Source organism: Sycon ciliatum, chromosome 1 (genome assembly GCF_964019385.1).
Source record: "Sycon ciliatum chromosome 1, ocSycCili1.1, whole genome shotgun sequence".
NCBI lineage: Eukaryota > Metazoa > Porifera > Calcarea > Leucosolenida > Sycettidae > Sycon > Sycon ciliatum.
The window spans coordinates 74,771,928-74,788,539 of record NC_088643.1 but is presented as its reverse complement, the minus strand read 5'-3'; the positions used below and the strand labels follow the sequence as shown (position 1 = coordinate 74,788,539).

At 46.3% G+C, this 16,612-nt stretch overlaps 2 protein-coding genes and 1 non-coding gene across 3 annotated transcripts; 2 read left to right on the top strand and 1 right to left on the bottom strand.

The window, feature by feature from the left end:
- Positions 1–450: 450 nt before the first annotated feature.
- On the bottom strand, positions 451–2,628 carry LOC135805428 (post-GPI attachment to proteins factor 2-like). The gene has a single exon (XM_065319459.1). It carries the CDS (start codon positions 2,175–2,177, stop codon positions 1,425–1,427), a length of 753 nt encoding a protein of 250 aa, XP_065175531.1. The 5' UTR covers positions 2,178–2,628; the 3' UTR covers positions 451–1,424.
- Positions 2,629–2,766: 138 nt separating this feature from the next.
- LOC135805427 (double-strand break repair protein MRE11-like) lies at positions 2,767–15,907 on the top strand. Its single transcript, XM_065319458.1, has 21 exons — positions 2,767–2,927; positions 3,018–3,067; positions 4,681–4,781; positions 5,277–5,434; positions 5,688–5,775; positions 6,404–6,660; positions 6,972–7,157; positions 7,485–7,641; positions 8,262–8,342; positions 8,593–8,710; positions 9,210–9,325; positions 10,537–10,616; positions 10,770–10,848; positions 11,071–11,130; positions 11,381–11,447; positions 11,920–12,060; positions 12,586–12,648; positions 13,212–13,273; positions 13,754–13,848; positions 14,738–14,849; positions 15,061–15,907. The coding sequence occupies exons 1-21, from the start codon at positions 2,917–2,919 to the stop codon at positions 15,127–15,129; spliced, it is 2,151 nt and encodes a 716-aa protein (XP_065175530.1). The 5' UTR covers positions 2,767–2,916; the 3' UTR covers positions 15,130–15,907.
- Positions 9,822–9,894, top strand: Trnav-uac (transfer RNA valine (anticodon UAC)). The gene has a single exon. It is a non-coding gene; the product is annotated as a tRNA-Val (tRNA).
- Positions 15,908–16,612: the final 705 nt, after the last annotated feature.

The following is a 16,612-nucleotide window of genomic DNA, read 5'->3' as shown; positions in this document are numbered from 1 at the left end:
TCGGAAACCGACGGGGGACCCCCCCCCCCTTGGGCCGGAAATTAAATCCCGGTATAAGGATCACCTGCACAATGTACATGCCAAGTGACCCCCGGGCTCCGAAGGATCACCCGCACAATGTACGTGCCAAGTGCCCCCCCCCGGGCTCCGATCCCTAATCCGGTGTGACCCTTAACCCGGGTTCTACTCTACACGTATTCAAGGAGTTTGGAGATAGACCTGTTATAGCGCTTTTATTATTTTGCCGAAGGGTACCAGACGGGTGCCATTATAGTTGGAGACGCGTACCTGGATTCTGGAAAGGTTGATCCTGATGGGTTGCTGTTGCGACTCATTTTCAGAAATACATTACGTCTCATGATACATCCAGCTCTACAGATGCGTACCGTTGCCTACTACAATACATTGTGCGCATGCAGTTATGTACACTCAGGTGTAACACGTCATGAAACATGGCATATCGGTCATTCTGAAAATGAGTGGTGACTGAAAATAATGTGGAATTCCACTCTTGGGAGTTATGTACTCTTGTCTCACTACACAAAGAAGAGGAAAGAGTAGCTACAGAGTGGCAGGAACTTGATGCTTCGTTTGTTTTGGTCAAATTGAACAAAAATACTTCCAAGTACATAATTGAACATTTATTATAAAGACCTCCCGCAAAATAAAGGAGGAGATTTGTGAAACAACATCATGCACACATCGGAGTAGCCTAGCGTTAATTTCAATAAAGAAATAATTAATATAGTACATGTACGTAGATCTAACGGTAGGCTGTGCTGCAAAAAGCATAAATAAATTGTGAGAAAGCACATTGCCATGCTCCTCTTCAAAGCATAATAGCCATATCCATCATGTCTCTTGCACTTGCAAGATAGCAGACAGATAATATTCCAGCACCCAAGACCGGCAGGTGTCCATCTGACTACGCACAAGGCACACCGTGCCAGCGACACCGTGCACTGGACATACTGACAGATACATGCATGCAGATGCCAGCGACACCGTGCACTAGTAGGAACGGGAGTGTGCAGGGCGAACTGCGAGTCGAGCTTTCATGCCGCCCCGAAGGGAAAGGTTATTGTTCTAAATAATATCAGTGTGCTGCTCATACTTGCAAAAAAAGCAAAAAAGGTTTGCTGAGTACATGTGAATGCACTGTTCAAGACTCACAACGATGTTGCCTGGGCAATACCAATGGCACAAACAACCCGTCCCAACTCTCACATACCAGAGCGATGAGTCAGGGGGGGGGGGGGGGGGGGGGGCACTGTGTCTAGCTATTATGTGTCTGTAAGCCGAACACCAGGGTGTGCTACCAGTGTGTGTGTGTGTGTGTGTGTGAGAGAAAGAGAGAGAGTGTGTGTGTGTGTGTACTGTGCGGGCCACAGATGGGTGTCCCCGAATCAGCAGCAAAGATTCGTCTAGTCACGCTTGTGGCCCGATCCCACCATCACCAGCTTCAAATCAGGGAAGTCTCTGGTGATAAAAATATAGAACATCATGTTGCTGAAGATGACCAAGTACTCCATTCCAGCATAGTATGAGTAGACATATGGCTCGCAGTATGCGTTGTGTCGGAAGAAGAGGCCCATCGACAAGACAAACAGAATGGCATGTATGAAGAAGTATCGCACCCGGACACTCTTTGTCTTCAGGCCACGGCCATCACTGTCGGTTAGTTTCATTATCGTCAGCAGCATCAACATATGGACGAAAGATGTGACAATGAATGTGATGAACGAGGCTTCGTGGATGTAATAGTATGGGGGTGCTGATGTTACCAGTGTAAGCGATAACAGAGACAGATGATGAGTGGCAAGAGTGACTGACTGAACATAGTTCAGCATTCTCATCAGGGATGAGTGCCAGTTCATGTCGGCCAGTCTAGCTGAGAAGTAATTATGGTAGACAACGACCTCCAGAAGGCCACGGGGAATGTGGAATATGATGATCAGCTGCCATATAAGCCTGCTCGGGATATCTCGCGCTGCAGCGCTGATCGTCGGCAGAAAGTTTGGCACTCTACAATGAGTGCCAGTGACTGTGTCAAATGAGTAGTATAGACTGGCCAGGATCATCAATATCGTACCCACAACGACGCAGGCAAAGTTCGTATAGATCATTTTCTTGTGACTAACACACAGCAGGACATGGTTGTCACTTCGTGCAGCCATGATTCCACCAAATAACGCTGGTCAACCCTCTATACTGATGCTGACAGGAATGCTCTTGTGGCCACTTCTGCTGATATTGAGCTAAATGGACACTGCTATGCTAACAGTCTCTCCAACCTTTAATGCCGTGAGACTGACGGTTATAGACTACAAAATCTTGGATCATGGAGAGGGTGAAAGTTTGAAGAGGATGTGCACTAAGAAATCTTTCAAAAGCTACATGCAACTGTCTGCTTGAACACATGAACACATACACAAAATTCAGAAAGACTGACCAGTCTCTAAAGCCCCAGTCTTTTTTCTTTCAATTCCAGCACTGCTTTGCCAGGCTCGTATCCGTCCACCACTGCACTGTTCCTACCATCCGGCACACAAGCCTCTGCGAGAAGACCGTTCAAGGAATGTTGCCCTTTTCTTTCCTTGAATGCTTGATCATCAACTCCAACATCCACGTTTTGAATTCAGCACACGTGCGCGCAAAAAAGGACCAAAATGAATGATTTTTCCCCAAGAAAGGCAAAAAACCGGGAAAGTTGACGCCACCCGTGCACCACGTGAATATCTTGATTTCAGTAGACTGATATTGAGCTTGAAAATGAAAGCAATGATTTCCTCTTCTGAATCTATTCTAGCATTTGAGTAGACGGTGACTGATCATCTGTACCAGTGGCCAAGGTGTTCGGGGAGTCATTCTTCTTCTTCTTCTGGAGAGAATTCCCTGGAGTGAAGAGAAGAGCCGATGGCTGAGCGGTATGACTGTTATGATTATGTCCTGTGGAACAAATGAAAAAAAGGAGAGTTCGAATGACTATTTCCTTTTTTACTGTTGTTTGCAAGTAGACTGCAGCACCCATCGCAGGATGAGGACAATACATTCCGGATTCTGATCGGTAAGAAAGTTAGGATCTCTTTTCCATTCATTTCTGCAAGCTCAATCAGTGCCAGGGAGTACCAAAATCACCTCCCATTGATTTCTCATTTTACTAGCTTCTCTAATTCCAACAGTACACATGCATGATATAGGTGCATGATAAGATCCAACAATCGTATGGTCCATTTATACTTCACTTCGCAGTACGGAAAGGTGTGAAAAGCTGTACATATTGCTATGGTCGCGCACTGGGACAAAACAAGTGGTAATCAAGTCCGCTGTTTTGCCGCGATGGGCATGCGGCATGCCCCCCTCCACGCTCCCCCCCCCCCCCCCCCCTCCCCTCTCCCTCCCGTACATGTACACAGAGTGAAGTTTAAAAGGGTTAAGGGGGTGATTGAGTAAGTGCACCTGGACTGGCCCTGTCACCCAGATCCTGGCCCAAGGCATCGGGTATCCCAGCTGACTGGGGCCAGCTCGTTTGGCATGTAAATGCACAGCGAGTTTTCGGTTTGCTAGCATACTCGCCTGAGATCCCGGATGCAGGCATGCCAGCCCACCTGTTGACCTGAGTTGCACATATTCACCCCCTCAGTTTGCATGCTCAATAGGCCTTATGCACATTGTACAGATGCACGAAATCCCGTATAATCTTGTAGAATCCCGTAGACCCGGTTGGGTGTTGAATGTGCAGGACCCTATTGTGTTTACTGCTATTTCCACTATGAAATGGGCCATGAAGGCATTTCATACGAAATCTTTTTCCGGCAGAGATCTAGCTAGTCGTTAGTTCAATCCCAAAGTGAAGAAGGCTTGAAAAGTGATCGTTTGCCATGAATTGTGAGGCTAAATGGGTCAAACGCGCATGTATAGCACACAATGAACACCCAACCGGGTATGTACACACCTACGGCCATAGTACAGAACTTCGTACATCTGTACAATGTGCATAAGGACTATAGAGTGATGTCCTTGTAACTTATGCATGCCATGTTCATCAAACTGTTCATGCTGAGACTGTAATGTTCCTGGTAATCCTGGTCTCAAACCATCTGGAAGAGCTTGTACTGGGACACAGCTTTGCTTCATTACTAGTCTGTCCAATACACAACTGATTATATTTTAGTAGTTGAGAACACTGATTATTTACCACATGTACATGGTTATGAACTATGGAAAGTAGAAAAAGACTTCGAGCAGCAGAGTGTAAGATGTAGTGTGTCTCCTCAATTGTCCGATGTATACTGTATGTGTGTGGGCACAACTTGGTTATGATCCTTAGTCCGCAATGAATGAAGCCAGACGACAATGAATCTCCCGAGAGGTGCATACATGCATCACATAACCTAGATCAAGCTGTGTTGTTTCTGTCAGACAAACGCCGTGCTTTGTGCGGGTTTTTCAACAGCCACGTACCATATTCCGCCGAATATAAGTCGCACCTTTTTACACTAAACTACAGGGCCAACAAAGGGGATACGACTTACAATCGAGCATGATTACTACTGAAGTTATTGTATTGAAACGATATGACATGGACCTGGAAATGGGGGTATGACTTACAATCGGGGAAATACGGTACCAGTACATGTATGAACAACTCTTGTCTCTTTCTACTGTTGTTTGGCATAGCTACTGACAATCACGTGGGCTACTTGGAGCGCGACAGCATACGTGGAAATGATGCTCTGGTGACTTTCGAAGAGATTTTGGAGCTGGCCAACTATCACAATGTACGCTCTCACCGCGATTTGCCTCCCACTGTGCACCTTTGGCGTTTATTAACCCATCAATGGTGGAGGTAGTAGCCTGTAGCAGTGCTCTAGTAAGACAGTGCGGCTTGTGCCACTGCTGCAAGTAACATTCGACTGACTGTAACTGCCTGATAGGCTGCAATCACTACAATGCACCGGCACACTAAGGCACAGCCCTGCAGACTCATGGTGCAGTGTGCAGTGAAGGCATCCCATATCACAGCCATGATGGTCATTGCACCCTCTCATGAGTATATGCTATCACTAAGCACAACAGCATATTATATGCATCATACTTACTGCAAACCGGCCTACTTGCATGGCTTTATCCAGGTGCATAAACTGTATTGCAGTATTCACGACTGTACAGGTGTTAAGCAGAGGTACCCAGATTCCCATGTTCACGAAGTATAAATTTCTCTTTGTCACCTTAACAAGGACTGTTTTTGGAATTGTGTGTGTTTTTTTACATAGGCGGACTTCATTCTCTTGGGTGGTGATCTCTTCCATGACAACAAGCCGTCGCGTAAGTCGATGCATGGCGTCATGTCCCTGATGCGTCGCTATTGCGTTGGACAGCGGCCGTGTAAGATTGAATTCCTCAGCGACCAGTCGATCAACTTTCCGCCACCGTGAGTAGTAGTGTCTGCTTTGTGTATGTATGCACAGGTAGTAAGTGTGCCCGTGGACTACTGATTTCTGATACAGCTTCCAAGTCAGTGGCTGCCTGCCTGCATGTATTTGAAATTGAACATTGTACTACACGTGTACATGTATAATGACCCTAGTAATGGGGTTGTGTGTGTGTGTGTGTGTGTGTGTGTGTGTGTGTGCGTGTGTGCGTGGCTGTGTGTGCGTGGCTGTGTGTGCGTGTCTGTGCTGCAGCTTTCCGGTGGTGAATTTCGACAGCCCCGACTACAACATTGCAATGCCAATATTCTCCATTCATGGAAACCATGACGATCCGACTGGAGTAAGTTCACTATTGGACCTTTGTTCTGTACTGTCCCTTACATGGCGGCACTGTATGCATAACAATGTCCTCATAGTCTCGGCTGATGTTACAGTGCCAAATTCAACCTGGAAATTATTCTGCCAAATAGTTCTCTTGGAGTGCAATCACACTTGGGAAAAGAACGAACGTCAGGCTCCGACAAGCAACATGTTTTCGGGATTTTTCCTTAAGTATACTCACAGTGCCTACTTATCAGGTGGAAAACAGGCAAAAAGAAAATGGACGAGAACAATGAATTTAGTACAGCCGAGAGGTGATGAAGCAGTGCAAAGAAAAGCATTGTGAATGGTACGTTAATGCGCCTTTAATGCGGCCAGTAGGTGTTGTATGGGACTTTGTGCAGTTCACTACTATGTACATGTAAGAAGCAATGCTGATCCATAGAGGTAAGAGAAGTAGATGTTCATGAACTCCTGACTGTTCTTTATATTTGCCCTGATTGCACTTCCAGCACCAGTACACTATACTGGGGAACTCTATTAGGTGTGGATGCCTTTTTCTCTTCTTAGTGCCATGGCAGCATGCTGCATCAGTTTTAAACTTGTGTTGTTGTGACAAAGAATCGCTTTGGTCTTCCTCCCCCCAGGATGGCTCCTTGTCCTCCATGGATATACTCAGTGTCAGTGGATTGGTGAACTATTTTGGCCGAGCCAGTAATGTTGATGACATCACCTTGTCGCCGCTGCTGATGCGCAAAGGCAGGACGAAGCTCGCCCTCTACGGCCTGGGGAGCATTCGCGACGAACGCTTGCACCGGACGTTTCTCAAGAAGAACGTGAAGCTGCTGCGGCCACGCGAGAACACGGAGGATTGGTTCAACCTGTTCACTATCCATCAGAACAGGTCAGCCCTTGTGTACATGTATGGTGCGTTGTGTACATGTATGGTGCGTTGTGTACATGTATGGTGCGTTGTGTACATGTATGGTGCGTTGTGTACTAGTACATGTATGGCGTTGTGTACAGTGTCAGCTTGCACGTGTACAATGTACAATGCAATGGGCTGTTCTTGTTAACGTACATGTATACCTCTTCCTGAGTGCTGGGTTGAGCTGATTCCAGTTTTCCGCATCAACTTCGATGGGCGGATCAGGTCTTTTGGTTCTTTCGTGTTCATCGTGCCGTCTGTCTGTCAATGTCACTCTTGTGTTGTAGATCTCGACATGGGAAGACCAATTACATCCCTGAGCAGTTTCTTGACAACTTCCTGGATCTCGTTGTTTGGGGCCATGAGCACGAATGTCTCATTACACCAACCATGCACCCAACAAACAATTTCTTTTTGACGCAGCCAGGTTCCTCGGTTGCCACTTCGCTCAGCGAGGGTGAAGCAGTTCCCAAGTAAGTCATTTTTGTATCATGTACAGTGCTGGCAACTGAAATCCGACCCCCTGGGCGGCACGCCGCGCCGCCCAGGGGGTCGGATTTCAGTTGCCAGCACTGTACTTAAAGTGCTGTTACCGTCGAATATGTGTGTGTCTGGTGCACATTGTTTTAACAGTTGTTCACATTAGAGGTACTTATACTGCTGGATCGAAGCTCCTGTTGCAATTCAGTGAGCACAGACCCAGACCAGTAGTGCAGTGAACTCCTGGACATAGCTGTGTGTTTTATGTATGCATTTGGTTAAAAAATTGAATTTCAATTTTTATTTGATTTCTTTCACAGGCACATTGCGTTAGTTGAGATCAAAGACAAGCAGTTCAATCTGCACAAGCTGCCATTGCGTACTGTCCGTCCTTTCATCATGTCTGAAGTTGTTCTGGCCAAGACAGCACTCGAGGCTGCCAAGGAGGAGAGAGTGCTCGACTTCTTGCGTGAAAAGGTACTAGAGTAGCGGCTTGACTGAAGCCAAATAAATCCGACGTGTGCTTCTAGGAGTTATGCGATTGCATCCTCATTCGCGATGCATGTACGCTCATACCTCGTTTATCCGGGCAGTCCGGGACCAGGCACTGTCCTAACTTTGAAATGTCCGTAACTCCGAATCACATACATTTTGATAGGGAAAGGCCATAGATATTGCATACGACATCACTATTTCCACAAAAGTGACAACAGAGTAGTAATATTTCCACTGAAACTCGTCCGAAGGGTGCCCAGTAAACCGAAGTGCCCGTAAATTTGGGGTCTGGATAACCGAGGTATCAGTGTGCTGTGTTGGTGTATGCAGTGGCAAAACTGGCACCCCAGACACTGGTTTGCCACTCAATACGAAGCATAGGCGATGATGGCATTCTCATCACCTCTGTAGTTCTATCATGATCACAGTTAGCATGCTTTGCTCTTCCAGTTCCAGTCGTTGCTGTTTTTTTGGTCAGTGTAGGCACAGAGCACTCTGGTAGGAAGTTGACCTCTCCTTATGCTTTGGAGTGCAGCTTCCTCGTCGGTTGTTCAAATGTACTCATGGGAGTCCGCTCCGTTCCGTTTCCCATTCTGTTTTAGGTAGAATCCATGATAGAGGAAGCTACTGATCAGTTGCTGGATGAAGAGCGAGAGCCAATGAAACCTTTGATCCGTCTCAAGGTAGTGGGGAAAGCTGTGTGGTGCTCATTGTTCACGCGTGTGCGCGCGCGTGTGTGTGTGTGTGTGCATGGGCATGGGCATGCATGTGCATGCATGTGCGGTGTACGAAGTTGCAGTGTGTCAGTTTGCCAATTTTAATTGGATTGGCTTCAGAGTTGGTTTGTATCACTGGTAGTGACTGAGTACAGCAGCCGATGTGTTTGTTGTGTGAACGTGCCTGGTCTCTTCATCTCTTGCTGGCCCCTTGCAGGTGGAGTACAGTGGTGGCTTTTCCACACTCAGCTCTCAGCGATTTGGTCAGCAGTTTGTGGACAAAGTTGCCAATCCGCGTGACATTCTTCTCTTCTATCGCAAGCGACAGACCTACAGTAAGTCCTGGCTACCATCTGAACTCGTAGGCTTCTTTGAAGCTCTTAGCATCATTACCATGACCGGTTCTGAACTAGTCAGAGCATGATGTGCAGGGGCATACATGCACCTGCCATTCATGCGGTCAATAGGCAAGTATGAATCGTATTGTTTTGTTATTATTCTGCCTTTGCATTCCATTCCCAGTAAATCAAATTTTGGGTTGCTCTTGGCACTTCGATTCTGCCTGGCACGCTCGCTTGCCAAGATCAGCATGTTGTTGTTTGAGGCCCTGGGTATCTGTGCTGGATTTCGATTGACATCATCCTGTTTGTTGCAATCACCTAGTCTCCACACTAGTGGGCATGTGTATGTGGGTGTGTCTGTACTTATGTGGGTGTGTATGTGTGTGTCTGTGTGTCTGTACGTATGTGTGTGTCTGTACGTATGTGTGTGTGTGTGTGTGTGTGTGTGTGTGTCGGTGTGTGCATGCGTGTGCGAGTTAAAATTTCACCACAGCCGGTAAGGAGGAAACGGATGCGGAAGCTGCGCCAGTGCCCAATTTCACCCCGGACCAGTTGGACAGTTCACGTGTGGAGGATCTTGTGTCCGATTTCATGTCGAAGAGTGACCAGGTGAGATGAAGGATGTTTACGAAGCCTGGCTGCTTCTGCTCAGAGTCACAGCATCCATAGTATGGTGATGCTTTTCGTAGTTTGAGCACGATGGTACTAGAGCAACGAGTTAATCTACAGCATTGGGTATGCATAGTGATGTGTAGGATAGAGATGGTAAAAAGCATAGTGGAAACCGCCCAATATTCGCGTAGTCGCGAGTTTACGATGGCAAACGTTTGCGGGGCACTGTGGGCTGTGGCCGCACGCATGCACCCACTGTTAAAGTTTGATTTCACGCTGGTTAGTTGTTGCGCCATGCTCTTCTCGCGAATATAAATATCTGTTTGTGTAGAGAGGGTCAGGGATACTACATGCACACTGTACCACTTGCAATTCAGTGACGACCTGCTGTATTCGGTGACGGTCCTGAATCTAGATTTATGACCTGTGACAAGAAAGGCACTTTCAGCATATCACATCTAAGTGCTTTACTTGAAGAGCAATCCATAGCAAGGGTTCCTTGGTGTAGTGGTTATCACATTTGCTTTACACGCAAAGGGTCCCGGGTTCGAACCCCGGAGGAACCTGAGCTTGTCTTTTTTCATTTTTTTGTTGAGTTTGAGTTGATTTCCCTGATCACCACCTGGTCAAAACAATAATACCAATCATATTGCTTTTGTGTTCAATTATTTATTTTGATTTGATTTCCCCAATCACTTTAGGCCTCATTTACGCGACAACGATTGAAAAACGTTTTTCAATCGTTTTCGAAACGTTTTTGCTGTTTACACGAAAACGATAATCGTGTACACTGCAACACATTTTTCGGCGCTCAATGGTCACGTGCAATAAGTTGGCCTGGCGCAGGCTGGCGGCGGCATGTTTTGAGTACAAGGCTCGTACTAGTAAAACGTTTTTGCCGTTTACACGAGAACGAAACGGAACGAAAACGATTGAAAAACACTTTGAAGGCCGTTTTTCGTTTGAAACGTTTTTGAAACGTTTTCAGCGTTGTCGTGTAAACGCTCTTATCAAAATCTGTGGAAGCGTATTATTTTGAAAACTTTTTTGACAAAAACGTTTTTCAATCGTTGTCGTGTAAACGAAGCCTTAGTTTGATGATATGCATGTAGACTTGCCTGTACAGGTGGCTTTTTCCATATCATAGAATGGATCCTGTACCATGTCCGTGTCACTTTCTGCTTTACCGTGTGGTCGTACCTGTCCAGATGAACGTCCTATCCAGCAAAGCTCTTGGCATGGCGGTAAAAGAGTACGTAGACAAGGAGGAGAAAGAAGCAATTTCCGAGTGAGTGTTTCTGCTTTTCAGCCAACTGGGGGTTTGTCGTACTTGATCCTCGTGATGTATTTAGTGTTGCACTGTTAAAAGTTTACGCTTGGTTCGGCATTGGGGTGTTAAACAAAAATTCTCCTTGTGTTTCTTTTTCCTGCACGCTTGAAGATTTGTGAAGTACTCACTCAACCAGACGCAGTCGTATCTCAAGCAGCGCAAAGCAACTGAAACGGATTACTTGCAGCTCGTGAGTCGCCGTTGCTATGTTTCACTCTTCTATTGCTACATGGATGCCACCTGCTCTGTCGCCATCTCATGTGCAGGCATACTGTGGCATGCGCACAGGTCTGCCAGATGCATAATACTGCATACACATACGTTTTGTAGATGGATCTGGCCTTTTTTTTTTTCTTTCTTTCTTTGATGACATCTGCTATTCTGCATTCATGCACACTTTCTTTGCTGATAGATTCAGCACCGGCAGCAGCAGATGCGATTGAGAGAAGAAGACGAAGCGGAAGCCAAAGAGGTACTTTGTTGGGCTTGTTAATAAGTTATCAGATCACTCAGTGCTGTCGGGAAGGAGGGGGACGGGGGGCTGTCACTCTTTGAAAGTTCTTTCTCAGCTTGCCTTTTGAACCGTTTAACAGCGAAAAGAGAGCAGGGGAAAGCGGCAGTGTGCAATTGCCTGAAACTGTTTGTGTCATCATGTCACTGCTTTCGCCAGTTGCTGTATGTTGCAAGAAGTGCATGGGGTTCTGTGATTTGTGTGGCTGCAGATATTGGAAAAAGTGGGAAAGGAGCGGGCATCACAGCCTCCTAAAGAGGCCGCTAGTGACTCGGATGGTACGTTGTGGACGTCAAGCAGGGCTCCTTTCTTTCCTCCTTTGGCTCGACTGTTTTCTACAGCGAGCAGGCACTGTGCAATATATAAGGCCATGTATGATGAATGATGATGATGATGATGTATTAGTGCCAGGAGGAAGTCCTGTTAAGACACGGTCGATATTTCTCCACCCGCTCTATCACTCACAGTTAGTAAAAGGCTGTCATCGATGATGTGTTGTTACACTGTACTAGTGTAGTACAGGGTCATATTTGCACTGCAATGTTCTCGTCTACGATGCTGTGAATCTTTTGACGGTCAATGTAATTTGTTTCTCGCCATCTTTGATATCAACGTCTGATACTGAGCTTCAAGCGAAAGATGCACAGGGAAGCGCCCAAGAAAGGGTGTTAGTTCATCAAGGCATGAAAGAATACTATTTTGCATATTCTCCATTTCTTGTTCTTAACCACCACCCAATGATTGGTACAGTTTCCTCAGATGACGATGATATTGACAGCAGTTCTAAGGCAGCGAAACCCACCCGTGGCCGAGGTTCACGTGGCGGCCGGGGCTCAAGAGGTGGTCGTGGCGGGTCACGAGAAACAGCTAAGACTGCTACCCCATCAACACGTAAGTTCTTGTCAGCTACTCGCAGAACTAACGGGTAGAGTTTGTCCATGTAGTAGTAGTCTGGTTTGTTGAGATGGGTACGCAGTAGTTTGGATGTTCAGTGGAGGAGAACACTGATAAGACAAACTTTCGCTTGTAGAAGAACTAGTACTCATAATTGTTGGACTCGGACGGTGAGCCTATTTAATTATGGTAAAAAAGGAGGACATGTTACGAGTTATGACTAACTTTTTTACTCATTGTATTGGATAAATCACGGCATAACGTTATTCACGGGGTATAACATATGGATAAGAAGAATTCCCATTATTGCGAACGAATACCATCGGTCCCTTGCTGTTCGTCCTAAAGAGGTTTGACCGTACATGTACATTGCACAGGGCTTTCAACAATAGGTTTCCATGGTGTCTCTCGAGAGCTTTAGTTTCCAGATGTAAGATGTTACCGTCAATCAATTATACGGTGCGCTTGAAATTGTTCCCTACGAGTTGTAGCTTTGCTGGTGTTTTTGTGTTGTCGGTGTAGGTGGTCGGGGTAGAGGCAGAGGTCGGGGTGCCACTTCGTCATCAGGAGCGACAAGCACGATACGTAAGCACGGGCCTTTGTTATTTGTCAAAACCCAATTCAAGTTGTAGTTCAGTAGTCCATTCAACTCGTTCAAACTGTATCAATATTTATGTATTGAGGCTCCCGCGTGCTAGTTTGAGTGCGAGTGTGTGGGTACTGTGATGGTTGCATCGCGCCAGCCTGTGCGGTTTTGCAGAAAGCATTAGTTTTGAAGCCTGAAGGAAATGTTGAACGGTCGCTCCTGCGATGACGACTACATCATAGCTTTGTGGTAGAGCATCGCTGGCCATAAGCGAGGCTTTGTGATCCGAGTCCTGGTGATGCACCTGATGGCAGTTTAATTTTTTCTTCAGACTTTCCCCGTTTCAACTCCCTCAGACTTTGGAATACACTATCTTTTAGCCTTTTTTTATAAGTGATGGAGTGTTAGCAACTTTGAGTATTTCATACATGTGGTGTTGTTTCACCTACTCATATAATATAATTACCACTTCTAGTATGGTGATGAAAATGTATTTAGGACCAGCAATGGTCTCTGTAGAAGACTGGTATCCTTTTGGGTTTTTGTTTTGTTTTTCTCACAGAATCCTCTTTCCAGCGTGCAAGTGCACTCAGTTCTCAGAAATCAGCAGTCGTAGCCATTCCGGTAATGTCAACCTTCTTATCTACAGCAAACGTCAGAGATGTGCCGCACATTCTCTCCTGCATGATATGCACAAGGGTCCATATCCAGCGTGCCTTTGTAGTTTGGGTGTTGGATTGGATACAAAATGAACATGTGACGTGATCTGCCTTTTGGTGCCCGATATGTTCAGTGTGCACAACGTAGAGTTCTCTAGTAGTAGAACAAGTATTTTTGTTGTTACTTTTTTTGGCTGTTGTTGTTGCTGCTGCTGCTGTTGTTGTTGTTGTTGTTGTTGTTGTTGTTGTTGTTGTTGTTGTTGTTGTTGTTGTTGTTGTTGTTGTTGTTGTTGTTATTGATGATGATGTTGCTGTTGATGTTGATGATGTTGTCATTGTTGTTGTTGCTCTCTATATCTATGAGCTACTGCTGTTTGTTTGAAATATGTTATTCTCACGATGACTGTTCTTGTTATGGCTGTTGTGTGTTTACTCATGCTATAAGAGTGATAGTGACGACGATGACATCATCGAGGAATTTGATGCGCCAAAGTCTTCACGCGGTGGTCGCCTGGCTGCCGGTGCTCGTTCGAATGCAGCGTAAGTGACGCAAGACAGTGTGTTCTGGTAGGAATCCTGGATTGCACTACTGTACACTGCACGGCGTTTTCTCTTGCGTATACATGTACAGTGCAGTTCGGCGTGAGGAGTCTCTGTGCAGTGAAGAACGTGCAGTTATGCTCGATAAAATCTGGCAATGCCTGTACCATCATCACCTTGTATCGGAGTAAAGCCTGGCATCTGCAGCCGTAAGGCTGCATAGCACCCGGCACCAACTTACTCATACGCCGTGCTCACTGTTGTAACTTCGTCATGTGTTGACCAATATCTACGATCAAAATGTCCACACGGAAGCAGAAAAACTCAGCGGTCGGCTCGCATAACTCTTCTCTACCAGGTTGTCCTGAAGATACAACACTTGTAACGTTCGCCATGGTCGAACAAATTTGCAGAGCTTGAGAGTAGGCATCAAATGGGGATGTTCCCTCTGCTCGCCCACCCGGAGTGCCTGCGCAGTGTGTAGTGGCGCTCAGCATGACGTGCATGGACATGTACAGGCTGCGTAGCTTTTTACATGAAAAAACGTTGGGTTGGTTTCGATGGCAGAATGGCGTGGCAGAAAGGGATTCAAGGAAAATGCAATACTTTAATAGTAAACTCTTGGCACTCTGGACCTGGAATGCTGGCAACCCTGTGCCTGGCCTTGGGCTCTTTGCACAGCTGAGGAAAAGAGCTTTCCAGAAAGTCCAATGTCTAATTTGCTTAAAGGAGACAGAGGTTATGGTCCGAGAGCGCCTGATTTCCTGGAGGCCCTTAAATTGTGCGCAGGTCAAATGAACCCTCAAAGGGCTAAAGTCCGGCTTTATGTACGCGTACATCTATATCTTCATTAAACTCTATTTTGGTCTCTTTGCCGGTGCATGTCCAGTGATGCGCCATCTTCTCGGTTAACTACATCGTCATCCAGACCAGCTGCATCGGCGGCATCATCCTCTCGCGCCAGTTCTCGGCGCAAGGCTAACGTTCAATATGATGATGAGGTCAGTATCCCGAACTGGCTGTGATGATAGGCAATACGTTTTCAATCCAGAAAGAGCTTGATTGTTGGTCAACTTTCTTCCACGGCTGGTTGGCTTATAGGCCATAGTGCATGTTCTGGCAATCCGCATGGCCTCCTTGTTTTCCTCCCTGTATTTTGTGTACTTCGGCTGCTGATGTATGTTTCTATTTTCTTTGAATCCCTGCTGCCAGGATGATGACTCCAATCCCTTCAGCATGGATTCGTTTCAGCCAGAGAAGAAAAGAGCACGGCGTGTATGACACTCGACATGACTGTGTGCGGTTCGATTCAACTGTCAGCAGCTTGTCAAAACGCTCTTTCTCTCTCTCTCTCACTCACTCACTCTCTCTCTCTCTCTCTCTCTCTCTCACACTCACTCACTCTGTGGGTCTTGCCTTGCTGTATGCAGTATGTTCGCACTTGACGTGAACTATTTGCAACTGTTTGCCTGGTTGGCAATGGCGAAGTGGCACAATTGCAGAGTGCACCGGGGGGGGGGGGGGGGGACTCTAGTACACGTAACTGTATAAGGTGCCTGGTGCGATTGTGTTCATAGTTGTTAGGTACATAAAATAAGTATGTACCGTGTGCATTTGTTGAGCGCCACGGCCGGTCGTCAACGTGCCTAGTCTCCCCACAGCCGTAGCCAACTGTTCGCAGTGAGTCTGCACGCATCGCTTCATGTTGCTCCTTGTTGTACATGAAAATGCCGTACTTGTGTTGTAGTCTTGAGGACGTTTGGCAGTGCCGGAGGTGGAGGCACGTGACCGTGCACTATGCAGGCTTTGCTCTTGCCATGTGCATTGTGATATAGCTGGTCCCATCCTATGTTCTGCTTCTGTTTGCGACCACTCAGCTTTAGCCATTCGTCGGACATGTATGTGGAGCCAATGTTCTTTTTCGTAGCCAACCGTTTTTACCTTTGTACATGTACTATAATTATGAGAGCTGGACTCTTTTTTTAGCCTCCTTGATTCCTCTTCCAATTAATTCTACATTAATAATTTGTCCCCTAACTTTCATATCCGTATCACATCAGTACGGCGTTGCTTTAGTGTTTGTTTGCCGTTGAGTGTGGCTGGTGTATACCGTACACTGGCCACTGTCGTCCGTCCTTCAGCCATCCGCGACTTCATGTACCGTATTTTCCAGAGTATGAGCTGCACTGGAGTATAAGCTGCACCCAGATTTTGTCACGAAATGCAGACATCCATCTTAAAGTACCATTTATTTGACGATCGTTGTAAAGGCCACACTGACTTTGGGGGTGGGGATTACGAGCGTTTAAAGTGCGGCATGTACTCCGGAAATTACGGTATCCGCAATATCGCTCATGACCGGTGTCTACGATATAAGGGGACACCGTGTACGCTTGCTGATGATGGGAAACCTTGTACGCGTGCTGAGGCGACTGCCCGTAAATAGCAGCGTGCAGTAGTTCCTGTACAATACATTAGTAGTAGCAGTATAGTGCAATGCTACCTGTACTGTACGTGCGTGTTTTACGAAGAATAGAGAGGTTAAGATGCACGTTATTTCCGACGTGACGCGCAATTTCATGTCAAATTTGGCGTAAAACTCCAAATTTCGACGTGAGCAGCAGGTCACTCGCGTTGATTTTTCGACGTGCGAGCCAAATAACGCGAGCTGAACTTTCGCGTCACGTCAGAAATAACGTGCATCTTAACCTCTCTATTTATAATAGTTAGAATACATGACTCACAAATATGTTCGACTACTGAT